A 27211-nucleotide genomic window follows, 5' to 3' on the forward strand; every position below is an offset into this window, starting at 1 on the left:
ATTTTGTTTGACATATTATGAATGAATTTATGTTAGAATGAATTTGAATGAGAATTTGAGTTAAATTGAAATATCCGGATTGTGTTTGACATATTGTTACATAGGTTAGTGGTTAAAATGGTTATGTTGATTAATGTTGAGATTGAATTGTTTATGAATTTGTTATTGATCGAATTGTTCATGAATTTGTGATTGGTCGAATTGTTTATGAATTTGTGATTGTTGGAATTGTTTTAATTTGTCATGTTTAAATATATATAGTTGGAATTGATATATAATTTGTTATATGTTAATTGTAGAATTGTTTATGATTATGTTTTGTAGGAGTTTGAAAATGCACCGAACTAAAAACACGACGGGCTCCACGGCTCCGGGCTCTTCCAGAGGTCAGAGTAAAGGAAAACGCAAGCGACCTCGTCAACAGTCTCCCGAAGAGGAATACAACTCGAGTATCTTTACTAGCAAGGTCGCGGAGGAACGCTACGACAAATCTCTCTCTCTCTCTCTCTCTCTCTCTCTCTCTCTCTCTCTCTCTCTCTCTCTCTCTCTCTCTCTCTCTCTCTCTCTCTCTCTCTCTCTCTCCACGCCGATTCTTCTTGTTCTTCTTCTTCCTATACATTTTATGTTCTTCTCCACAAAAAATGACAAAAAATAAAAATCTAAATCCAAACCCTAAAGTTAAAATCATGACCAATAAACTTAAATCCTTCCCTATAAAATTAGACAAAGGAAATATAAAAGAAAAATAAAAAGATATTTCATTGAGAATAGTTTTGTTCCAACAAATACAAGAAAATCATATTTTTGGATTATTTTTTACATATGAGAATTTAGTTCAAAAGTATTGATGAGGTCGTATTAGGAATAATCTCAAAAATAAAAGCTTTACATTATCTTCTATTAAATTTATCACAAGACGTATATAAATAAGTTTTCCTTGGATTGCAATACAAGCAAGGACTAGCCTCTAGCCGTAAATAGTGTTTAATCAATGTTCTCTATTTCCAAAAAGCTGATTATATATAAGGAAAATATTACCAGTGTCATTGAGTTTTACATTAAAAAAAGATAATTAAATAGGTAATATAATGGTGAAAAAAAAGAGTAGGAAGTAGTTGCCTAATTAGTGTAATATATTATGAAAATTTAATAAAAAGAATATTGGTGGCACTATTAATGATTTTAAAGTATAAATTTGTCATTTTAAATAAATAGAAAGTATAAAATCCATATTTTTGAAATCTAAAAGTCGAATTCGACATTTCAGTATAACATCATATTTTCCCGATATAAATACCTAGTAAGCGTAAAGCGTACGATTAGAAAAAGCGTTTCTAGCCCAAAAGAAAAAAGAAAAAAGAAAAGAAAAAGAAAACCCTGTAGCGCCGCTCCCAATTGCTCGCCTTCTTCCACCGTCTCATCGTCACGACGACCACCAGGTGATGTTCAAACTCTTAGTTTCAGTATATTGTTTGAATTCCCTATTACATTGCGAAAATATATACTCGATGTGTTTTTAGTTTATGTATTTTGAAATCGTCGAAAATTCAAATTCCGTTTGTCTAATCCAGGCAGAGCATTCCCTGATTTTAGGTCTTAGATGGTGGTTTTTGTTAGTGCATTGGATTTTGGGGGATTTTGTCCCGGGTTTCGACTTAGAAGTTTAGGAATGCGTTTTTCTTAGTTGAAGCTGAATAAAAATCTGTAAAGTGATGTTCAAGCAAGGTTATTCACGTAAAAAAATCCCAGCTAGGCATTTTCCGGACCTAAAACGTACGTTACTGAGGCGTTTTTCGGGCGTTTTACCCTTTACACGCCTTACTCCGTACGTTTTTATTGTTTTTTAAAACCTTGGATTCGGGAAACAAACTGAACCGGTTAAAAACCACCAAATTTCTATAGTGGAAACATCCCCCAAACCAGACTGATGGAGATATTAATAAGCCTAGTTCGTCAACTGCCTGCAGTTTTGGAAGGTAAACAACGATGGAGATCAACGGAATCGACGATCGAGCGCCAAACCAGCTCACACCTTCTGGTTGTGTTATTTGACAAATACGCTGAACTTGTATTTCTTCTATCGTGATGCTTGATGAGTCTTGTTTGTAAAAATTGGAAATTTTTTTACCCATTCATGTTTTTTTTTTGTTTATTAAACTTTCTACTTTACAATTGTGTAGGAGATACCAAAGTTCTTGCAGCGGTTTATGGACCAAATGAAGGGGTGAAGAAGAATGAGAACCCCGATGGTGAAGAAGAATCAGCTGCCGCAAAGAAAAAGAAAAAGAAGAAAGAGAAGGAAAAGGAGAAGAAAGCGGCGGCAGCGCTTGTAAAAGCGGAGGAGAAACCAATGGAAGCGAAAATGGGTAACAAGAAGAAGCTTCCGAAGCATGTAAGGGAGATTCAAGAAGCGCTTGCAAGGCGTAAAGAGGCGGAGGAGAAGCAAAAGAGGGAAGAAGAGGAGAAACGAAAGAGGGAAGAAGAGGAGAGGCTGAAGCAAGAGGAGCTCGTTAGGGTAGCGGAAGAGGCTCGCCGGAGGAAGAAAGAGAGGGAAAAAGAGAAGCTTCAGAAGAAGAGACAGGAAGGGAAGCTTTTGACTGCAAAGCAAAAGGAAGAAGCCCGTCGGCTTGAGGCTATGAGGAACCAAATTCTTTCCAGCGCCGGGGGTTTGCCCGCTGCACCGACCAAAAGACCCTTGTACCAGAAAAAGAAGTCCAAAATGACTCTGAAGAATTCATCGACCTTAGAGGAAGTGGAAAACCAGCCAGATGAGGTTGATTCGCCAGATTCAGACAAGGTTGAAGATGCGGAAGCAATGGAAGTGGAGGAGAAATCTGAAGTTGCCGAGTCTGAAGTTGAGGATGAATGGGATGCAAAGAGCTGGGACGATGTCGATATATCTGTCAATGCCTTTGCGGATGAAGAGGTTGAGTCGGAAACTGAGCCTGTGCCCAAAAAGGAATTGAACAAGTCTGTATCATCTACTGGAAATGCGGACAAAAAAATTGGTATGTCTAATCACTGTTAACCTAACCCTTTTTTACACTTCTTTGAACTGTATAATTATCAACAAAGAAACTTTACTTGATTTATCTTTCATAGAGAAAGTGAGCAATACCTAGCCGAATCTGTCTTTACCATCCATTTATGACCTTATCCTCTCCTGCCTCATATTGGAATGATTTTAAGCTGTTCATGTATAAGCTACACTTAATACAATCCAATTTAGACAAGGAATTGTTCAATTAAGCAGTGTTAGTATAATCGTTTCACGATGCTTTCAATTTCGCAGCTTCCACGGCCCCGCATGAAGATTCTAAGCAACCAAATAAAACGCAGGAGAAGAAGCAAGTTGCGATCGAAGTAAGTGGTGAAAACAAGGAAAAAGAGGCAGACAAAGGTGAAGCAAATCTGCGTTCGCCCATTTGCTGTATTATGGGGCATGTCGACACGGGTAAAACAAAGCTATTGGATTGTATCCGTGGGACTAATGTTCAGGAGGGCGAGGCAGGAGGTATTACTCAGCAGATCGGGGCTACATATTTCCCTGCTGATAATATACGCGAGAGAACCAAGGAGCTCAAGGCTAATGCTATCTTGAAGGTCCCCGGGTTGTTGATCATCGATACTCCGGGCCACGAGTCCTTCACTAACTTGAGATCCCGAGGTTCAGGCTTATGTGATATTGCAGTTTTGGTTGTTGACATCATGCATGGCTTGGAGCCACAGACAATAGAGTCTCTCAATCTTCTTAAAATGAGAAATACAGAATTCATTGTTGCATTGAATAAGGTTGGTATATATAGCTCTTTTCTGACCATTTTCCGTGTCTCGTCCTGATTATCTTTTCCTTTTTCAGGTAGACAGACTTTATGGATGGAAAACCCAACGCAACGCTCCAATTAGGAATACGTTGAAGCAACAGACTAAGGACGTGATAAATGAATTCAATATGAGGCTTAAACAAGTAACACTCTCTCCACTTTATTTATTTATTTTTTTTTTTTTTTTTTTTTTTTTTGTAAATACCTATTTCATTGGCTGCTTTTCAACTCTAAACTCTGTTCGTTTTGTTAGATCATCACCCAGTTCATGGAGCAAGGAATAAACACTGAGCTGTACTATAAAAATAATGATCTCGGAGGAACATACAACATTGTACCCACAAGTGCCATTACGTACGAATCTTGATACTAGTTGTTTTCCTTCTTTCCTGAACTGAGTTGGTCTCTAATGTTTTGTGATCACGGCTTATACAGCGGCGAAGGTCTTCCAGATTTGTTGCTTCTGTTGGTTAACTGGACACAAAGAACTATGGTGGAGAAACTAACTTTTAGTAACGAAGTTCAGGTTTGCTTTCTTTTTCTATATACTCAGATCTCGAGTTACTTTAATGAAAGGATCTAACACACACAGTGGTCGTTCCCTTGTTCAGTGCACTGTATTGGAAGTCAAGGTTGTGGAAGGGCACGGAACCACCATTGATGTTGTGTTGGTCAATGGTGTGCTTCATGAAGGGGAGCAGATAGTTGTCTGTGGCATGCAGGTAAACCACCATATCATAATCTCGACGTTGTTGCTTTCCTTTATTTCAAGCTATAATCGTTATTCGAAAATTCAACTGATTTTTCCGTACTGTGAAGGGACCAATCGTTACAACCATTCGAGCCTTATTAACTCCCCATCCGATGAAAGAGCTCCGGGTCAAGGTAATATTATTTTTCAACACATGCACACGGTTTTCATGATGTATCGAAAATTGAAATATGCATGTTTTGATCAAGTAGTGTAAGCATGTTCTTTCTCATTTCAAATAAGAGATGCTATGCATCATGACACCGACCAAGTTTCACTTTGTTTATGCTATCAGGGAACATATCTCCATCACAAGCAAATCAAGGCTGCGCAGGGCATTAAGATCACAGCACAGGTGGGTTATCTACAATAAATTTACTTTCTTCAGAAATGAAAAGGAATGTGTGGATAATCTTGTATCATTTAGGGCCTTGAACATGCTATTGCTGGCACTGGGCTGTACGTGGTGGGGCCCGGCGATGACGTGGAAGAGATCAAGGAAACAACGATGGAAGATATGAAGTCGGTTATGAGCAGGATTGACAGGAGCGGCGAAGGAGTTTGTGTACAATCCTCTACTCTAGGTTCCTTGGAGGCATTGCTGGAGTTCTTGAAAACCCCAGAAGTAAACATTCCCGTTAGTGGTATAAGCATAGGACCCGTTCACAAGAAGGATGTCATGAAGGCCAGCGTTATGCTTGAAAAGAAAAAAGAGTACGCCACAATTTTGGCATTTGATGTCAAAGTCACCCCAGACGCCCGCGAACTCGCAGAGGACTTGGGGGTCACCATCTTTATGGCAGATATTATCTACCATTTGTTTGATCAGTTCAAGGCGTACATCGACGGCATCAAGGAGGAAAAGAAGAAGGAATCGGCTGACGAAGCAGTATACCCTTGTATACTCAATATCATACCGAATTGCGTCTTTAATAAAAAGGATCCGATAGTCCTTGGAGTTGATGTGCTCGAGGGCATCGCTAAGGTACGCCATTCTTTACTGTTTGTTTTGATTGTGGCATATGGTGCGCCATAGATATCAATCTAGATCCTAGACATGAAAAATTTCACTCAGATATGATTTTTAAGTGGAGATCAGCAAAGGGTAATAAAAGAGTAGCGGGCTGAATAGCTTTTATTGTATTGTTCTGTCTCTTCAGAAAAATAAAAGCATGTAAGATTGTTGATGTGAGATTGGAAGATTGTGTGTCGTTATGAATTTATTATGTAGTTCCGAAGCTTGAATCCCTTTCTTTGTAGGTCGGAACTCCACTATGTATCATCACAAAGGAGGAGTGCATCGACATTGGTCGTATTGCTTCAATCGAAAATAACCATAAACCCGTCGACATGGCCAAGAAAGGGCTGAAGGTAGCCATAAAGGTATGAAACACTATTCTCTTCACTGGCTTAGAACATTTTCACTAGTCCACATTGCAATATCAGCTGTGAAAATATCTTTCTTGAAAATCGGTCAGACTATTTCGTATATCTGCTTCTTGTTTCGGAAGACCTTGCTGGCATAACTGCCATGACTTGACGCCCTTTAGCCTTGCAATTTCTTGTCTTGGAACATTCTTCCAAATCTTTTGCAATTATTAATAATATCCATTCTTCTCATCGTTAGATTCTATTTCGAGTCTCAGTTATTGTTCCCTCCATAAACATGTTATATTTTTGCATGCTTCGCAGTTTTGTGTAGGTTTATTTATACATAGGGCTGTAGATATATGATCTTACTTTTTTTTTTTTTTGGGTAGATTGTGGGGACGAATTCTGAAGAACAACAGAAAACGTTCGGGAGGCATTTTGAGTTGGAAGACCAACTTGTGAGCCATCTATCGAGAAGGTCAATTGACCTTCTAAAAGCGAATTATCGAGTATGTCCAACTAAATTCAACTCTACATTGATTTCATGGATTTTCGCTCCTTATCTCTATCTGTTTTGTAACCTGTGTTGTAGGATGATCTAACTATGGAGGAGTGGAGATTGGTCGTGAAGCTAAAGACGTTGCTCAAGATACAGTGAGGCATCGAATTACGGATGATCTAACTATGGAGGAGTGGAGATTGGTCATGAGTGGACTTGAACGCATTTGCAAAGAAACTCGGAGTCCCAATCCTCAAAGAAATCCTGATTTAGAACTGAGATTTAGTTTTGACTTGTCAATATTCCAATGCCTTTCTTCATATATAATTGAAAAGTAAGCTGTAAATTTATTTTCAAATTAGCACAATCTACTTGACCAGGTTCTGAAGTTCATATAAGTGCATGTTTGTTAAAAGATCAAAATTTTTATTAATAGTGATCCATCTTGTTAATAGTTTTTCTTGTTTCATTTTTTTTCTTCATGATTTAAATATTAGGAGATAAACAGCATATCCAATTAAGAAGTATTTTTACATAGGCTTTAATAATTCTTACTTAAAAATACCCTAACTGCCATTTCCAATATATTGCGTGTGCAAATATACTAAAATAAGACTATTTTGTATCCTATACTTTAATTTTTTTTCCATTATATAGGTAGTATATATTATTTTTTAATACCATTCATGCAATATATATTTGTGTAAGTTTTAGTATGTAACAACTAATATATTTATAATCTTACTTTAAAAAAAAAAAAAAAAAAACCATTGCATAGATCAAGAAGAATGCTAAAATTTGTTGGAAGATAAACATATAGGATAATTGTAAAGGTAAAAAATTATCGGAAGTTATGGTTTCAATGCATTAATTTAACTTGGCAGAAATATCGCTTCTGTGGCTAACGGCATCAATTTCCTTATCACGTGTAAAAACAAAATTCCATCCCAACAAAACAATTATTTCTTAAATTCTTAAAACATGGATCGAGACCAGTAGCAAAACTATATCATGTGATCTTTAAGGTTTAAACACAATGGCTCGATCGAACACACAATAGTCAATTTTTACAAATTCGGTTGCCAACTTTTTAACTAGATCTTCTTTCAGTAACTAAATGATTTGTGTACATACAAGTCTTGTCATTTCTAACCAAGCAAATACACATGAGAGAGATTTGTCCATTTATAGTACGTATAAAAATATGGATATTTTATTTGTCCATAGATATAATGTTTATCTCATCTTTGAACCTATATAATAGTCAAAAGTCAAAACATCGATGTAAAGAAGTCTATATTCCAAGTAGGAGGATTAGGTAGAAAAAAGTAACGCTCCTTTATTGCTTATATAAATGTGTGTATATGCGTATATGTTTGTGTACGAATTTGAATATTAGGTTTTAGTATAATGAATATGTATTTTACATTGAAAATTGGCAAAGCTCTGATTTTTCACCTTAAAATTAACAATTACTTGCCTCTCGTTTCAACACTATTTAAAAAATTGTAGCTTACTCAAACGTCTTAGATCAACAACTATATTGAATCATCCTTTTTTTTTTGGTAATTCTTGCACGACATCTAATTATTTACGTTCTACTCCTTTTTTTTTTTTTTTTTTTTTTTTTAAATTCTATATCACACAATTAACTTTTGAAACCAATGAATATGTTGAGACATCACGGTCAATTCCTTCTTAGAAAAGTAATAACAGTTCTATCTTGATAACAAGATCAAGGACGTTGTTATTGTTTCTAGAATATATTATTATACTTTTCTTCCCTTTTTTTTTTTTTTTTTTTCAGGCACTAACTCTAACGATATTCTCTGGTACGTAATCAAATCGTATTAGCTAGCGAGTTCACTTTAGTCTAAGCTTTTTACACTTTCATATTTAGTAAAAATTAGTTTCATTAACAAATGCAATATTCCACGCTTCACACAAACAAAATACACTCATAATATTTTCAACGTTCCATCATATTTATGCGATTTTTTTTAAGTATTTTTATTTTTAAATGGCCGACCATATCCTTCAAAATAATTTAACTTCGATCGAGTAAGTGTCTCACAGAAGTTCGAAGTTTAGTTTCAATTAATTACCAAGTTTTGTGGCTTCATTACGTGTACTAGATATATAGCTCGTTCTCTAGATATATAAGTCAAACCCATTATTCTTCAAGTCAGATTAATAGACTAAGTAATATACGTTATTAAAAGAAACGTAGCCATTAATTAGGTCTTTGAACTAATTTTATTGGGATAAACCCCAGAAAACTCTCTCTCTCTCTCTCTCTCTCAGGGCTTGATGTTTGTTCGTTACATTTTTTTTTTGGTCCATCAGGTATAGTCATATTTATAGTTTCACATTATTATATATTCAACGTTTCGTAAATCTTAGGTAAATATCCACGTCTATGCATTTATACGCATAAATTGACGTAAATACCTCATTTTTTTTATTTCAATGAAAGAGCAAAACAGAAATATCACGTCATATTTGTGATTATTTACCCAAAATTTACAAAACGTTGGTTATATAGCAATTACAAATGTTTTAATTGGCTAATTATTTAATTTTTTATTTTTATTTTTACATAAATGTCCAACGACATATATTGATATAAGAAATGTTAAGAAAAAAAATTAGCTCCGTTGATTAGAAAGGAGTTTTTTTTTTTTAATTATAGTAAAGATGTAAAGTGAATTTATTATTTTCTTTTTCCAGATATACAATTGGTTGCGCAGTTTAGCTACGATTAAAAAACAAAAGTTAAACCTTAGAAGAAGTCAGAATCCTAAAATTAATTCATTGAGTGTGGCTCCACAAGTCTCAACTACTTTTGGATCTCCCTCTTATGATTGAGAATCCTTTTACGTCACTAATTTGACAATAGGCCACTGGTCAACTCTCTTGCTCTGTGTGTCGTTGAGTTTTGGAGGATATTACAAAGACATTTATCAATTATATAATTAAAAGCTCTCATTCTCAAAGCTAGCTTTTGATTTGCATTGAAAATAAAAATGGAAAGCAGCCAAGATTAATTTATACACGAGAGTGGTTGAGAAACTTTGGCTGTAAAAACAAGTCTGCAGAATATATAAACACCAAAAGGATAATCTCTTTTTATAATGACTTTAAAACACATTGCATGCATATATTGTTGAAATATATTGTATGCGAAAAATCAATGTCAACGACTCAACACCAAGTGGAGCAGAAAGAGATGATACCCAAAAAAAAATATTAACGACAATATATAAACACTATATATAGACACTAGAAACGAATACAAGTAAGCACTACATAATTTTTTTTTAAGGGAAGTGAAAATGGTTAACATTTAAAAATACCAATCCAGATTACATGCCAAGACTTCTTTTGGGAAGGGCTATAAGTATGCACATATTTGAATACATATATTTATCAGTTCTTGATTCCTACTGATACTTTTTTTTCCATTAATTAAATTCAGTGGATTTTTTCAAATGTGTTTAATACGTTATAAATCTAGTGTCGGTTTCTTATACCTACAACAAGATTGGAACGGAATATATGACCTACATCGAACGTATATTATTACATATATTAGTTACATAAAAACAGATAATGAAAAATTAAAGCCGTTTACTAATTAATTACGCACTTAACACTCCGTTAATTTAACATCATATAGTTTCGAATTCGCTAGCAAGAGTAGGACTAGCTAGGATCGAAGCCCAAGGTTAATCAAGATCATATGATCTTAAACAATACTTGTCAGTTTTAATTTCACATCCAAAGAGGGAAGTTTTTCTAGAAAGAAATATGTTCCTAGTTTGGTAACTAAACATGCATATTATGTATGTATGGAGATTATTCAACGTACGTCTACTTGTACTAGCTAGCTATATAGTCAAGTCAAAGCCACCTTATTATTGTACACTCCCATACGCTATATATGTAAATATGATTCATATGCATAGTATTGGTATATATAATACATATGTATGTATATATTTTAGTAATATTATTGACACTCTGGTCGCCAACATGTCCCAACATCAAAGAAATTTTGGACCGATGAAGAGTAAATTCATAGACGAAATAAATTGGACCAACAAAAACCAAAACATCATATATTCCTAGGAGTCCTTGACGTGCACGAGTGTATACTCTCTCTCTCTCTCTCTCTCTCACTCAATGTTCCACAAATGAACAGTCGAACTCATGCTCTCACCGAAAAACGAACGACTATATTTATTTATACATATATGATACGATGAAATGATATACAAAAGCAAAATAAGTTTAATAATATGGCATTTTGATAATTAACATCAATATAATACACAATACTTTATATTTAGTCGAACTGCATAAATATATATATGTCCTCAATGAAAAAACTTCAAAATCAAAATAAACCACTTTGACAATATGTATGTATATAGCTAGCTGGCTATACAAACCCTTCAAAACATAGTGTCATCAAGGATGAGATCATGAGGCCAAACCGAAGGTACGTCAACCACTTCTTGATGATGCTGATTCCCCGCCGGACCCGGGCCCGCCTCGGACGGAGGGGACGGGACGGTGCTTCCCTCCGACGAAACATTTCGATGATTATTGTTATCATCCCACGTGGAAAAATTAGGGAAAATGTTCATCTGATCAATCTCACGGCCATCATCATCATTGTTGATGAACATGGATGCGAAGTCTTGTTGGCCTAACAATCGATGATCATTGGGATTATTCTCGGGTGTCTCTGAGACTCCTTCTAATTTGCTCGGTAGCCCTAACGAAGAAATATCATCACCGAAATTTGGAAGGATTTGAAGCAAGTCGGGCAAATGGGCGAAAGGAATCGAGTCGAATTGGAGACTATTATTATTACTAGTGGTAGAGTTGAAGCTATTTTGATCCATGTAATTAGCATTGTTTTGGATTAGGGGATTACTGCTAGGGTTTGAGGGTTGAAGGAGGTATTGTAAGTATTGGAGTTTGGCCATTTGAAGGGCTTGTTGATCTCCTTGGAGTGAAGATCTCAAGGCGTGTAGATCTTCCCAAGGTTGGTCCATGATTAGGTCTTTGAGGCTGGCTAGGGCTATGAGATGAGGCAAGCTTGAGAAGATGTCGGTCCGAGGGCGGTGAGTCATCGGGTCGATCCCCATTTGGATGAGCTTTTTCTTCAAATGGGTGTTCCAAAAATTCTTTATCTCATTGTCCGTCCGACCGGGCAAGTGGCTCGCGATCGTGGACCATCTTTAATTTGTCAAAAATCCCACAAAATAAAAAGGAAAAAAAAAGTTATTAATTAGTTTAATAAATAGAAAAAATAAAATGTTAGGTTATTAGGTATAAAATTTTAAAAAAGCATATAAAATTTTAAAATAATTCATTCCAACTAAAGAAGCCTTTATTAGGTATCAAATGAAGTTCACACTTCTAGCAATTTATATACTAGATATATGATGATCAAGATGGCCATGATTAAAATGATTATTAATTAATTACTAATCAATTAATAAAATTTAAGTAATAGACTAAAAAAAATTAGTTTACCAAAAATAAAAGGGAGTTAATAATCAACTTTCTTGTGCTGGGGTTTAAAATTCTTGAAACTTGTGAATACTTGATATAGATTATATAGTATGTATATGATTACTAATATAATAAATTCCAACTAAAGAAGCTTTCATTATAAGTATCAAATGAAGTTCACACTTCTAGAGATTATGTACACAATTTAGAGATAATCATGATCAAATGATTAATTTTCCAATAAAAGCTAAGAAAAAATTAAGTAATATAATTGAGTATATTACTTGTTGCCAAGGATGGAATGAAGGTTGAGAATTGTGTCTTCTTCTTCTTGAGAAAACTTCCCTCTTTTGATGTCTGGCCTCAAATAGTTTGTCCACCTAAGTCTACAGCTCTTTCCACATCTGTTAAGCCCTGAAAAAAATACAATAATAATAATTCATTTCATGCATGAGAGAGAGAGAGAGACAGAGAGAGAGAAAGAGAGAGAGTTATGTATACCTGCAAGCCTAGGGAGAGCTCTCCAACTTCCATGGCCATGGTTTTCGATGTGTTGGACAAGCTTGTGGTCTTCTTCAGGAGTCCAAGGCCCTTTCTTGAGACCACTCTCATCACAGCAAGGAGATCTTCCCATTTTGGTGATGAGGATCGATTAATATCAATAATATATATTTCGTAAACATGCATATAGAAGAAGATTTTGCCTCCTCTGAATCCAACCATCAACTAGACCTTTATATTTATATACCCACTTTCTCAACTCTTGTCTCCTCAAATCACATTCAAACTTTCTACGTGCTCGTTTTCTATTTGCTTACATAACAACTACTCTCTCTCTCTCTCTCAAAAAAAAAAAAAAAAAAATTCACATTTATATCATCTTACAGCCTAACACGTGCCAACAAAAATGTCATCCCAAATCAATCATAAAAGAAATCCAAATGCTTACAATGAGCATGTTATGTTATGACTTTACTTACGTCGTCCGTTTTTTAAAATTGACTCACTCATTTAATGTGTTAAGCAGTAAAAAAAAAGGAGTAATTAATGTAAAAGAAATATATCATCAGGTGGGAGGATTGAAATGTTTAAAGAGGACTATAATATTACGGAGATATTAGAAAAATGTATACTAAAAAATAAATTTTCTTAGACATATAATGTTAATGCGAATTTTTGGCGAATTTTTGGATAACACATGCGATACACGTGGCGAAGCAACGAATTGTTACGTGATCAGAGATCCATATCCCGCAATCACCTAAAAGCCCTCGCAATTACAATATTGTGGGCGGAAGATCTTCTTTGGTTGACTAGAGAGATTGAGGCGAGAAGAGGGAAAACCCCAAGATCTTGGTGATTTCAATAAATTGACACTTCCCTCGTCTCCCTCCGTCTCTGTCTATGTTCTCGTTGGAATTTGACCTCTTTAATGTTTGTCAACTAAGCAGAAAGAATAGAGAAAACGTTCTAGGGGTACGGAGGGTTGTTTTTTCCCGACGCACGCTCCGATGCTAGCTCAACATTAGATTCGATGAAAATGTGAGGTGGGGTCTTTCGTTCCTTTCTTGAGTTTTTAAAAGAAAAAGAGGAGTGAGGAGTAAGTTGGACATAATTTTGCCTTAAATTTTGAGTTACCTTTCCTCTTCAACAAGTGAGGTATTTATATATAGCAGGCTTTAGCCTCGAGTTGTACGGGCAATTTGGGCCCACGTACTTGGAAGGAGCCTTGGCACACGGATGGGCTATTTGGTGACCGAGACGGATACATTGTGCAAGATTTCGGTTACTTTGGAGCAAGATTCGGCTACATGGGGCAAGATTCGGCTACTTCGGGACACAATTTGGCTACTTTGAGTTCATGCTTCGGCTGTTTTGGGGACATAATTCGGCTACTTCGGGAGAATAATTTAGCTACTTTGGAGACACGATTTGGCTAATTCAGATTCAAAGTTCGGCTACTTCGGGGGCAAAATTTTGGCTACTTCGGGGACACGAATTGGTCACTTATTAATTTGGATAGAGCTATAATCCGGCTACAGCGGAGACATAAATAGTCTACTTGAGGGGCACAACCCATCGATTTGGGCTGGTTCATGCGTCTTTTGTGTGGTCATTTTTGTCATTGGAGTCTCATTTTTACCGTAGAAAAAAGATGATTTATGTAAGTATATTTTCTATTAACGTAGACATACAAATGTCAATTTTTTTTTACATAAACATGAAAGATAAACAATATAAACGTCAATATGTAGGAGTTAAATTTGTGGTAGCTAGTTTGGTCTAGTGGTAATCTCACACATATTATACCTCGACTGAGAGGTCGTGGGTTCGAGTCATCTGTACTGCAGAAATGCATGCACTTTTATAGATGAAGGATTTATCATCTTTCAACTTAATATTGTCCTTGTACTAAATTGTGTAATCTTGGTCAATAGTGTCATCTGAGTTTGCACTGTCAGAATATATCATGTAATTTAGTCAATAGTCACTTATATAAAAAAAAAAAATCACTCTTATTTGTCACGCGATACCGACAAATATTATACTAGTGGATTATGGATTATAATCCAAATATTTCCGTGGTTTTATAAAAATGCAAACGATTTCCATTATATTTCTATATATCCCATAACTTTATTCGAAGAACACATACATGTGAGTAGGTACCTAATCATTTTGAAAATGAAAAGTTGGTTTTATGTAATAGATATAATATCAGTACGTACATAATGTTTAATGAAATTAAATAATAATACTTTCCCTGGGAGAGGGCAATGTGAAAATATACATAGATATTGGTTGTAAGAAATATACTAGATGTTAGTATTCTCTTAAAATTATAATCATTTTCCAATTCGTCGTCGAGTTCTAGAAGTTTTGAAACAAAATATGCTCTAGTAAATTAATGAAATGCCTGCTGGTTTGATAAAAAAAAAAAAAAAAAAAAAAAAAAAAAAAAAAAAAATGCTCTAGTAAATTAATATATAGTAAATACATTTTATAATATTTCTGTTATCATTATTGTACCAGAAACGAAAGGAACGGAAAAGTGTCTTTAGTTTATTTAATTAACACACAACTGGGCCATATGATTGAACCTAACCAGTAATTATACCCATATACAAGATAATTAAAAAAAAGTTATAACAACAGATAATTAAAATGTTATTGCGCATTTGGAAATATCAATTTAGCTTTGATTCGTGTTAGGCCAGTCGCCAGAAGTTGGAAAACGTCACACACATGTGCAGGTTAGTCTTCTAATCGAAATTTTATTAAATGCGTATTTAACCAATATAACCATGATTAAAGTGGCTTGATCACATATAAAGTGTGGCGGCTCTCTAGCCATTAATAATAAAAAAATATCAAAAGCAAGTAATAAATAGTACCATCTCTAAGTAATTATTAATTAGTGAAGAGATATATATCTAGCTGATTATTACTTATTAAATTATAATTGGGATTTCAGTAGTAGAACGAAATAATATTACAGAGGGTCGTAAAGTTCACAACATTTTGACGATAAATAATTAAAACATCGCATAATAGATATTTTCATTCACTTTTTATTTTATTATTAGTATTTAGTACACGAGTTTACCCCTGTGTTGTATCCGTGAAAATATACTTCGAAAACATAAAACACAAATTAACGTAATAAGAGCTTGAAGATAAACCTCACAAACTGCAAACATTTACGTTATATGTGATCATGAAGAAGTCATGCTATAAAAGACTACGAAGAGGGGTTTTTTTTTTTTTTTTTTTTTTTTAAACATATGTATGTGTGTAGATCCGCCACGCAAAATTTAAATATTGTTGTGAAAATTACCAAATCGCTCGTTAGGTCAACGAAGTGGAAAATCTTTTGCCTGTTCGTTCACAGAAAATACTCATTTATAGTCTACTTTTTTAATTATTTATTTGTACAAAGCCATTCATTTTTCCTTAAAAGATCATGACTTTATCCTCATTTAAAAAAAATATAAACAGTTTGTTTTATAATAAATTTGTTTACATTGATTATTCTAAAAACATGACTAATTAATTGGAAGATTTTTTTCTCGTTATTCTTTAAGAAGGCTTTATTCCAGTTTTTATCAATATATTACTCTTCAAACATATCAAATAGTCTAATTTTTATCTCATGCATCTATAAATTCTTTTAACTTTATGTCTAAGTAAACAATATAAGTTTAGAAAATATATTAAACTATATATTTTTTTTTATATTATGCAGTACCATCGGCAACCGGAATTTTCGTCAAGAATTACATTTTCATTTTACAAGGAAAACGATATTTTACTCTTTCATAACATAAACCATCTATTCATAACCCTTTTGATGTGAAGGATAATTTGGTCATATATGTATATATATATCATTTGGTCTCTTCTTGATACATATCTACCACATATATATATATATATATATATATATATATATATATATATATATTGTCATCCTTGCGAGGGGAACAACTACGATAGTTCCAACTAAAATTAATGTTTTAAATATAAATATTTGATCCTTGCGTCAAAGTCAAAATCAATAGAGAAAGTTTGTATATTTAGCACGCAACAAATCTGAGAGCCTTATTATCGTTATCTAAGTCTTCCTATATATGCGGTCAACAAACAAAATTTGATAACTAATTAAAAACCCTTAATCAGTCCAGTGCGTGTCTGCATGAACTCCTGCGGGCGTACTTGTAGTTCGTATATCTACCAAGATAGTCCCTAAATGGTCTAATTTAAAACAATTATTTCTTAATCATAAGAAAAGATATGCACATTGCCATATAAATTAATAGTTAGAAGACACGTATCTCATTGGTGGAAACTTTTACGGTATCTTGGATAACACATTATGTACACAAAGATAAAGACACGTGAGAGGATGTGACACTCTTGACCTTCGAGCTAAGTTAGCAAAGTTTGGTGTGGCAAACAATCGAAAATAAATTAAAAGTAAAAAAAAAAAAAAAAAAAAAAAAAAAAAAAAAAACCTAAAGACGTTCTTCCTCGACATATATCAAGTCGACATATATCAAGAATCCGTCAATGGAATTTGTTGATGTACTTCGTCATTTTCTTCTTTGTTCTATAGTGATATGTATATATATATATATATATATATATATATATATATATATATATATATATATATATATATCTATATTGTCACTATAATAAATTCTGCCGAAGATGATGGAATGGCTCATTGACGTGGACTATTGTTTAAGTTGAGACCAAATGTGAAACTTCTATGACAAGTAAAAGTAAAATAGTGTGGAAAATAATTATACTATGAAAAAGTGTTTAACAAATTTTTTTGGTTGGCAGAGTTTATTTCTTAAAAATAAATTGGTTGGCAGAGTGTTGTTGACACTTAGATAAATTATTCATTCAATTTTAATGTCTTCTATATTTATAAAGTTTTGAAATTTCTAGATGTCTGTAGAAGTTCTTAGTGTATCGAAAAAATATAGAATATGAGAATAGCTATATTATGGTGAATTTTGGGATTGAATTTCTTTAATATAATTATTATTTCTGTAAAATATTTTCATGACATATACAAGTTTGAAACAGTCCCGCGATTTTCTTTTCTCCCAAATAAGCATTCTTAGTACAAAAAACTACTGGGAAAAAAAATGCGAGCTAGGAAGCCCTAAACTAGTTATTAATCCTTGAACGGCCACGCGATGAGTTGAATGTATGTTAACTATTTAATCGACAAAATTTTGTATTATTGATCAATAACTGACAAAATTTACGTTTTATAATATGCTCAAAGCGGCATACGATTGCTACGTGCATGGAAACTTAGCTGCAAATTACGTACGTACTCGCTAAAGTTGATTTATTTTAATGATTATTCCATGTAAAAACAAAATATTATGAGGCCCATTACATAAATATATATATATATATATATATATATATATATATAATAATACGTATTATTAACATATCATTCGAAATATCCAGATTTTTATTATTCAACGGTCGATGTTAAATATATATGTATATGTATGTATGTATGTATATACATACATCAAACCCAAACTCGTATATAGTTTATATAAGCATCACATCAATAATCACGTAGTCAAGCTGGAAAAGGACGAGAATTGGGTCCCAAAACCATTATTACACTCTTTCTCTATCTGACCTCATTTTCTCATGTTGGTATATGCACAGGTTTAACCATATATAAAAGAAAACCCTAATCCCAAAGATTCTAAATTTTTTTAGTTAGGGAAATGAAGAAAAAAAAACCCTATAATCCCCTTTATTACGAAATGTACATAAATGGAAAATAAATATATTATATATTATTTTTCTTTAAAGATTAGATAGTTATATGTGTGATAAATATTACTGAAATAACTCAGTAGCGATGCCATGTAAAAAGTTCTTATAAAGTAATAAACTTCCCTTTCTATGCCCTAATACTTATACAATATTATCATATTATCATATTTCCTATAAATATAAATTAATATACTTTTTAACAAAAAATTAAGTAAATAACCAACTAAAACATTTGAAATTGTTATATAACCAACGTTTCGTAAATCTTAGATAAATAACCATAAAGATGACATTAGTATGATAAATGAAAGTAATTATTACCTAAGATTTACGAAACGTTGACTGTTTAGCAATGTTAAACTGTAAATGTAGCTATTCACCTAATAGACTTTTTTTTTAAAACATATAATAATATAATATTAGTAATTGTAAAATATAGGTGGGGTTGCTTCTTCAATTATATTTCTTTGTCGGGTGGATCAACTTACACATCAAGACATGTTATATTATAACATTTCAGACATTCACATTTTTTAATATTTGAACATTGAATCAATAGTCATTACTAATGGTTATATTGTATTTTAAGCATAAACAGCATGCCTATGACCAGACGATCAATTTTTAATACACACACACACATATATATATATATATATATATATGTATATATATATATATACACACACACATATATAGGTATATTTTTCATAATTTTTATCTAAATAATAAGTGATATTAGTTAATGTGAGGTTTAACTTCAAAACGTCTCGACCTTAGTTTGATTTCAATTTGATATTAATGGGCCTCAACCTTGCAAGAGTTCGATCTCATTCTCGTAGCAACTAAATTGACATAATAAAGAGTTAAATCGAAATAGCTTCGGATTTTTATTGATTGATATGAGCAAATTAATATAAAAGAAATTAATCGATGAATTATTGACAAAGAAGAGTGAGTTCGGAATTTGAGATTGTGCGTGTAAGGAAAAGATAGCTCCATTTATTATGTGCTAGACGCCGGTGTTTATATCTCTCGGAGATGGTTTCCGAGCTCTTTAGCATTATGTTGAGAAATTAATATTTGTTTTGGAGTTATTTAATATAAATTTTTAAGGTGGTTGAGGAGTTATGCATATTATCTAGCTATTTCATACTAGTTATAATTAAACTCTCTCTCTCTCTCTCTCTCTCTGTGAAAAAAAAAAGAAATATTTTATATTTTTAATAGTAAAAAAAGAACTAATCCTTATTTGTAGTTTCAGCTAAACAACTTATTTGAATCATATGTAAGTCTCTACCCAATTTACATCTAAACTTGGACTTTCTAAACTTTCCCATGCATGCCACGTATAAGGTTTTGTCTCTGGTTCTCCACAACACAAGAAAGCATTGCCATACTTTGCTTACTAACTAATAACACGTTGATTGCAATATAAATCGTAAGTTAGAGAAAGTATATATAATCAAGTCTCTTATATATAGTTAAGACAATAAACTAGAATGGACATTGTCATTTTTTTTTTCAAACCCAAGTCAAATACTCAAGAGTTTAACGAATAAAAAAAAAAGTGATATGCGGTCAAAAATACAAGTATTAATGATTTTCTTTTATACTTGGAAAAATACAAGTGTTACAACATGTCACTTTTGATTAATATATGCTAAACATTTCGTCAAATATCCTTACAAAGATTGCTTCGGAATATTGGTGATCCAAGAACTAGATCTTGTCAGGGTCGACGAAGACAAAAAAATTAGAAATTAAATAATTATTTATCATTAATTAATATTCTCTGGGAAATAATCATGAGAGAACGAGGGACTTGCACAAGTTTGGATTAGTTTTATTTAATTTATTTCTGATTCGTTATACTAAATTACTAATACCGCGATACTTCTGAGTTTCATATACTATACCAAAAATTAGATAGAAGAAACAAAGTATGTAGTAATAAAATGTGAAATATAAGCAACTAGCCACTTTCAGAATAAAACAAGAAAGAAAATAAAATAATATATAGCTACTTCACGTGAATCGTACATATTTAAACGTTCCAATCGTTCCAAACTATTTACAACCTAATATATATTACATTAATTTAACTTTGATGCGGGGTCTACAAAAATCTTTGCTAAGTTCATCATATCTCTACCACATCTAATGGTAATGACTTACGTGTAGCTCTAAATATATTTTAATATACCCATATGATATACTATATAAATTAATGAATCAACAATGTTAATTTTCGCTCAATCCCTATTCGTATTTCAATTTGCTGAGGTTAATTTATCATAAGTTGAGCTAAAATCTTAAAAATATATTACTAAATAACATTTCATGCTCTAAAGAATTTAGTGATTTTATATTAGTAGTCATTTCTTGTGAGTTTTGATAAACACATTAACTATTTGTAAAATTGATAAAAATAAAAATAATAAAAATAAAAATAAAAACAATTTTGTAAGAATCGAAGTTTCAAATAGCTTTATATATAACATTTATTTTGTTTATAATAAAAAATAGAACTTTGTTTCAGATTTTATAATCAATTTACTAAGCAACATTTATTGAATAAAATTCCCTCTACGTAGTTGTTGTACAGATTTACGTAAGCATATGACTTTGCGTATAATAGTACTAGTAAATGTTATTTTACAAGTAAAAAATGTATTGAGTGGTCATCCAATTCATAAAAAGGATAACGGGAATACAGATTTTTTTCTTCTTCTTAACATCTAATATTAACAAGTAACAACCCTTGTATTCTCAACTGTTATGCCCAATAGAGGAATTAATAGAATTTATATATAGTTCTTAATAATAAGTAAAATGTAGGAGAGTAGACCAATATATTTTTTCGTAAATGGTATCATATTTGTCTTAAAAAAGAATTCAACTGCTACGCTATATTCGCTGGCTTAATTAATTATATCGCTAAGGACGTCACGTAGACGAGTAATGATAAGGACCGATGAAATTGCATAATCAATGCATGGGCTTTTATGAGCTCAGTACGTTGATAATCAGTCACTATATAAAACTAATACATGCGTAGTTATCATATTGACCAATTATATTCAGTCATTTGGTCACTACCACCACTACTACGTGTACGTGTTCACACCAACTTACTATTGTCGATTATTTATCTCATAAATATATTAGACTAATATTCTACGATATTTATCGATCATGTATGTATGTAATTTAATTACTACAACTTTACGGGTACGTGATATACTAGTTGAAATATATAGAACTGAATCTGAATGTAGTCGGATCAGCAAATCAATCGATGACAAATAATGTTGGTGAGTCCTACCATAATGGACTGTGAGTCTCACATGTATTTTGCCTGTTCTTTCTTATGTCGATGCCGTCGATGTCACTCCGCTGAAAAATAATGGGATCTTATCAATCAGCGGTGAATTTATTCAACAACAACAAAAATCATGTGGTGAATTCATTCACCGTAGTCCGGTGATGACTACGTGGAAAAAATAATACCTTAGCTAAATGAACATATGAAAGTACAGAAATAATATATCTGATGAAAAAATACATAAAAATAATTTTAACAAAGTGTCGTAAATTACTAAATTATATATATTACAGTATATAGCTAAAGTCATTCCTAAAGATAAAACAATTTATGACCACAGAAAGTACTATATATAAAACAATTTATATATAGTTGTTTGGGTGATTTTTATTTTATTACACCTGTTTGTAAGGTATGGATTTTTATATTTATTTTGAATGTATTGCTCTGTAGCTAGGTCAGGTTTTCTATCTAGCATAATTGTGAAAATCTTCATATGTGCGTGTTAAATATAACTTTTTAGAGTACGGTTCTCAATTAATAAGTGATGTGGTTGCGTCAAGAATGATAAAACTTTGAAAAATATACATGGAATACATTAGATCCTAAAGTAGTATATTACTATTTTTATTAAGTAAATTAGGGTAGTGGAAAGTAATGTTCCATTATATGTTAGTATTAATCATATATTAATATTAAACCTCTACTCTTTTGCAAAAAAAATTATATATGTGTGTGTGTATATATATATCCCAAACCTCTACTGTTATAGCCTTATGTGCTGTCATCTTCTTTAAATAAAAAAAATGATTATACAAATCATTTTCACGTGGTTCAACCACTTCATTGCCTCAAAATTAATCGTCCATCTCTTTAAGAGTATTTACAATTTGTTATTATGTAAAAAATTAATAAATAAATAAAATTCCAAATTTGTTGACCTCGCCGGAAATAATATACAAAAGCTTTACATTATCTTCCATTAAATTTGTCTCGACACGTATATAAATATTGCGTTTTCCTTTTATTGCAATACAAGCAAGGACTAGCCTCTAGGCGTAAATAGCATTTAATTAATGTTCTGCATTTCCAAAAGGCTGATTATATTTTAAAATATGACTTTAGTGATGAAGCTATATGGGCCCAATAAAAAACGCCGTAGCCCAAGGTGGCGTATTCCAACACTCTTAGGTGGCCCATTTGAACTTCATTCTTTAAATACATAAAAATAAAGATGAAATAAAATAAAATAAAAACCCAATTGAAACGATCGCTTTCAAAGATTTAAAAAATTATAGATATTTTCACCAGAAGTGCAATACTAAATCCCACGTCCGTATAGATATAAAAATAAAAAAAATAAAAAATAAAAATAAATAAATCAAAAAGAAAAAAAAACTTATCACTCATTTAATTGCGAGATGCAAACTTTATTACTAACATTAACACTCTATAAGTCCAATAACTAATAGTGGTCCCCACCAAAATAAGTAAACCAAAAAAAAAAAAAAAACCCCCCCTACCTTTTTTAGTAGACAAATGACAAGCTCGTATCAAAAAGACGACTTGTCTAGATGAAAATGCACTAGCCATTTCGCTTCGGTATAAGATTGGACCCTATAATCGCACTTAGGCCAAACGAATCCTCAAACTAAGTTCTGGCTGAATCCTTTGCAAACATGTAGCCTACGCTAAACCCAAAGGTCTGTCGCAGTAATAAACGCGCAAATATGTCGAGGCCGAGGGTGCCGTGGACCCGAATGTTTCGCAAAAGTGTCAAGAAGTTGTTTATGTGAAACTTGGCATGTCGTGGACATTGGCAACCCTTGAGTTAATGCGTGATCTTTGGGTCTGATGAAGAGAATGGCCGTGTCGAGGACTTTGGCACGCCCGAAATAGAGACTCAGTTGGCTAGTACTGACGCGCAGATGAGACGCGGACCTTGCCACAAGACTTGGCTGAGGCAAGACAGCCGTGAATACTTTATCGTCTTTTGCAGCACCAATCTCGGGGCTGTGGAAATGTCGTGAGCCTTAGCTGGATTTGACAAGCCAAGTCTTGGATATGGGCTTCGACCTTGTTATTGGGACCGGGATTTTGTTTGGATTCTTGTAGTCGTTTTTATAGTAGTATCGTTTTTTCTCGACAGAAATTTGACACTATAACACGTAACGAATACAAATTTCTTGCTTTTACCATGATCAACTTTCGGAATTTCAGTTTCTTATGAGCTCTTTGCATCAAATGTCTACTATAATTGAAGAACTGAATTACCAAAAAGTCTCATACCCTTTTTCTGCATCATAATTCTGAATGATATCAAACAATAATATAGCAGCAAAAGAAGGGCATTGATATTCATGTTTATCATTAACTGCGAATGGCTCTAAACATAACTGAGTAACTCTAGGTTCATCTTTCTTCAAAACTCTTTAGTCTTCGCTTTAAGTCCACAGATAAACAAAAGAACTACTTGAAATAGCTTTCTAATTTCTGCTTGAACTACATTTTTTATTTCATTCTCTACACTTCGGAAATAAGGAGAAATCAAAACGCTATCTTTATATATATTTTTTTCAACATAGTTCCTCTTGTTCCTGTGAATGAAATACATGCAGTTTGAATTATCGTGTATGATGTAGTGAATAAAAAATACCAAATTTATCCAAAACTTTCAATTGGAGAATCAAATCAATCTCAATCTCAAAAACCAAGAGCGGCAATGCTTACCTGAACTCAAACCCATCGACCAGAAGATAGCCTAGATTTCCTCATCCCTGTTCTGCCCTGAATCTGGATAATCTGACTCTCCCTCTAACTCTCCCAATCTTCACTATTGATAAAATAAATAAATAAAAATAAAAATAAAAAATAAAATAAAAAATAAACTTTCACAACAAAGCAAAAACATCATTTTATGAAAAACGTGATAACTACTATCGTTGCTTGTAATGTTGTGTCAAGAAAATGATGAGAATATGAATACTGATTTTGGTAAATTGCTGAAGAGAATGATGCTTTTAATGATGGCGGAGATAATAAGATAACAGGTTAATGTATGTTTCTAATAAAGTGAATTTTGGAAAATTCGGACCAAAAGATATCCAAAACCTGTTTCAAATGGTATAAGAAGGTCCAAGGTATTCTGATTAACCATACCACATTGCTTCTTAAAGTTTCAGCTGTGGAAGCAATTCTGATTGGGTTTGTTATGGCCTTATGGGTGAAAGTGAAGAGGGTAAGAAGTTCCTTTAGAGACCAATCAATTGACTATAAAATAATATAGATTTAGAAGGTTCCAATGATTTTTTTGTTTAGATATTGATGAAGGCGAATATGGCTGGTTAATAAATATACAAGATGACAAGAAGTTAGATTCATCTTTCTTCTAAACTCTTTAGTCCTCGCTTTGACACCACCGATAAGGCAAGAGAACTAAGAAAAGCTATTTACTCTAGTATTTATAAGTGAACTAGCTTAGCTTTCTGATGATTTGTACTTGAACTAGATTTTTTTTTTTTTTTTCATGCTCTACACTGCAGAAATTAAGAGCAAATAAAAAATTAAAAAAACACTATCTTTATAATATTTCTCAACATAGTTCCTCTACTTCCTATTAATAAAATACAAGCAGTTTGAATCATCGTGTATAATCTAGTGAATAAAAACACCAACAATTATCCAAAACTTTCAATTGGGGAATCAAATCGATATCAATCTTAAATACCAAGAGTGACACTGCTTACCTGAACACTAACCCATCGACCAAAAGATTCTAGATTTTCACGTCCCCGTTCTGTTCCGAATCCGTGACCTTAATCAATCCGAGCCTCTCATTCTCCGGCAAAACCGACCAATTCGGAGACTGAACCGCGCGAAGCCACCGGAAATCATCCACATTCGCCCAATTTCCGGTCTCCTCTTCGAGCCCGGCGTTCTTCAGATCCACTTCGAGCCCTTCGTAGCTCAAGCAATACGGAGCGAACCTCACTTTGTCGCTGTCCTCGATTATGGGCCGGCTACGGACTCTGAGATAAAAGTCCGTCCCTTTCGCGTGGTGAATTCGGATCTGATGCGAAGCCATCACAAACACGCAATTCTCAGCCCCTTCGATCAGGATCGAAGCCGTGACCGGACCACCATAGATTCTGCAGTTTCGGAGCCTGTGGACGAACAGTGCTCTCACGCAGCCGATCAGCCTCACCTCGCAGGAATCGAGGTCGGAGATCGTGAATTCTCCGATCTCGGATCCGTCGAATTTCTTCACCAGTACCTCTCCGATCTTGCCACGAAACCCCGGCGATTCAGGGACCGTGAAATTGATCCTCTCGGGCTCGACGGCGACCTCGGGTTCTTTGTTTGGTTGGCTCGTCTCCTTTTTTGACGCTTTGCTCTTGAAAGCGAACTTCTTCTTCGGCAACAACTCGGAGCTCAGAACCTCCATGCTCTGCCTCAGATCGGAGACAGCTCTCAGCGACGATCGAACCTCGTAGGATGGCAAAAAGTAGGAGTTCTCGGCTACGAGCTTCTCGAGATCGGAGATCGAGTTGGCAATGGCAGAGAGCTCAGCCTTGACCATGGAAGGCTGGGCGAGCCGGCACCGGGCGATCCGCGACTCGGCGGCGCGGCTCGACTCGGTGAAGCGAGAGAGGAACGAATCGGTCGACTCGAAGGAAGGAGAGGCGGACGAGTCCGAGTCGCCGGAGCGGCGAGTCGCCGAGTTCTTGAGGCGAGTCTGGTGGCGGTTCGCTAGCCGCTCGAGCATCGCGTCGTGCTTGGTGGTCGTGGTTATGGTTTCCCTAGGGTTTGACGACGAAAGATCTTCGTCTTCCATTGAAACCTGAAATGAGAGTGATATTTCGCATCGGAAACTCCAGAAAATGTTTGTAAAATTTCAAGAACGAACAAAACGATAAAAAGAAATGTCAGTGCAAAATTGAATGCTAATTCCGATTCAACAAGGTAACGATATTCAGTAACGGATTATAAGAATAGGTGATGATTCTAGGCCATTCTATGCGTAGTTTTTAACTACCCAAAATCAATAGGTAAATGTACTGAGAAAGCATTATTGTGAACAATAATTAGGCCGAGCAGAACGAAGGAGATAATCAAAGCAAAACAAAACCGCTATGAAAACAACGTGAATCCACGAGAGCAATGACACGGCAAGAACAGATAAAAAAAATACTGATATAAAAATAAATAAAAAGCATAACTGAAAAAAACGAGCCAACGTACCTGGTTTAACGCGAGAGCAGCTGCAAACGGGCAGAGAGAGATTATAAGATCTTCGCTCTTCTTCGAGTGAGAACTGAGAAGGATGGACAACGATCTGTTATAAGGATATTTCAGTAATTTCGAAAGCAAGCTATATCCTGAACATAGTGCTCTTTTTTGGGTGCAAAGTGCAAACAACCCCTAAAGTTTTAGGCTTGTGTATATTAGTCCCTAAATATTAGTCGGAACATTTTGGATTTTGGTCACTAATCTATTGATTTATTTAACAATTATCCTTTTCCAAAAAAATCATCTAAACTACTTAAAACATATTTAAAAAATAAAACATCTTGTTGATATTA

At 33.6% G+C, this 27211-nt stretch overlaps 3 protein-coding genes across 7 annotated transcripts; 1 reads left to right on the forward strand and 2 right to left on the reverse strand.

Annotated features, from left to right (window-relative positions):
- The first annotated feature begins 1317 nt into the window (after positions 1 to 1317).
- On the forward strand, positions 1318 to 6899 carry LOC149399162 (eukaryotic translation initiation factor 5B-like). The gene is made up of 14 exons (XM_089611280.1): positions 1318 to 1439; positions 1968 to 2038; positions 2181 to 3008; positions 3293 to 3792; positions 3860 to 3967; positions 4078 to 4178; positions 4260 to 4350; positions 4436 to 4546; positions 4644 to 4709; positions 4871 to 4930; positions 5003 to 5560; positions 5836 to 5958; positions 6336 to 6455; positions 6539 to 6899. Exons 2-14 carry the CDS (start codon positions 1987 to 1989, stop codon positions 6602 to 6604), a joined length of 2784 nt encoding a protein of 927 aa, XP_089467406.1. The 5' UTR covers positions 1318 to 1439; positions 1968 to 1986; the 3' UTR covers positions 6605 to 6899.
- Positions 6900 to 10733: 3834 nt separating this feature from the next.
- LOC149399163 (transcription factor MYB53-like) lies at positions 10734 to 12669 on the reverse strand. Its single transcript, XM_089611281.1, has 3 exons — positions 12476 to 12669; positions 12259 to 12388; positions 10734 to 11695 (listed from the first exon to the last, which is right to left on the reverse strand). Exons 1-3 carry the CDS (start codon positions 12606 to 12608, stop codon positions 10903 to 10905), a joined length of 1056 nt encoding a protein of 351 aa, XP_089467407.1. The 5' UTR covers positions 12609 to 12669; the 3' UTR covers positions 10734 to 10902.
- Positions 12670 to 23150: 10481 nt separating this feature from the next.
- POR (C-CAP/cofactor C-like domain-containing protein) lies at positions 23151 to 26967 on the reverse strand. Of its 5 annotated transcripts, none has more exons than XR_016296779.1 (4): positions 26871 to 26967; positions 25376 to 26469; positions 24360 to 24462; positions 23151 to 23642 (listed from the first exon to the last, which is right to left on the reverse strand). XR_016296779.1 is itself a non-coding variant. In XM_089613560.1 (3 exons), the coding sequence occupies exon 2, from the start codon at positions 26461 to 26463 to the stop codon at positions 25405 to 25407; it is 1059 nt and encodes a 352-aa protein (XP_089469686.1). In that variant the 5' UTR covers positions 26464 to 26469; positions 26871 to 26967; the 3' UTR covers positions 24167 to 24457; positions 25376 to 25404. The 5 variants fall into 5 exon arrangements, 2 of the variants coding, with proteins under 2 accessions (XP_089469686.1, XP_089469685.1); XR_016296780.1 differs by lacking the exon at positions 23151 to 23642 and adding an exon at positions 24167 to 24226 and having other exon boundaries at positions 24360 to 24457; XR_016296778.1 differs by lacking the exon at positions 23151 to 23642 and adding an exon at positions 24167 to 24226.
- Between the last annotated feature and the right edge of the window lie 244 nt (positions 26968 to 27211).

This window comes from Urtica dioica, chromosome 4 (assembly GCF_054948205.1).
Source record: "Urtica dioica subsp. dioica isolate 48M chromosome 4, U.dioica_male_clone48M_v1_H2, whole genome shotgun sequence".
In the NCBI taxonomy this organism is placed as follows: Eukaryota; Viridiplantae; Streptophyta; class Magnoliopsida; order Rosales; family Urticaceae; genus Urtica; species Urtica dioica.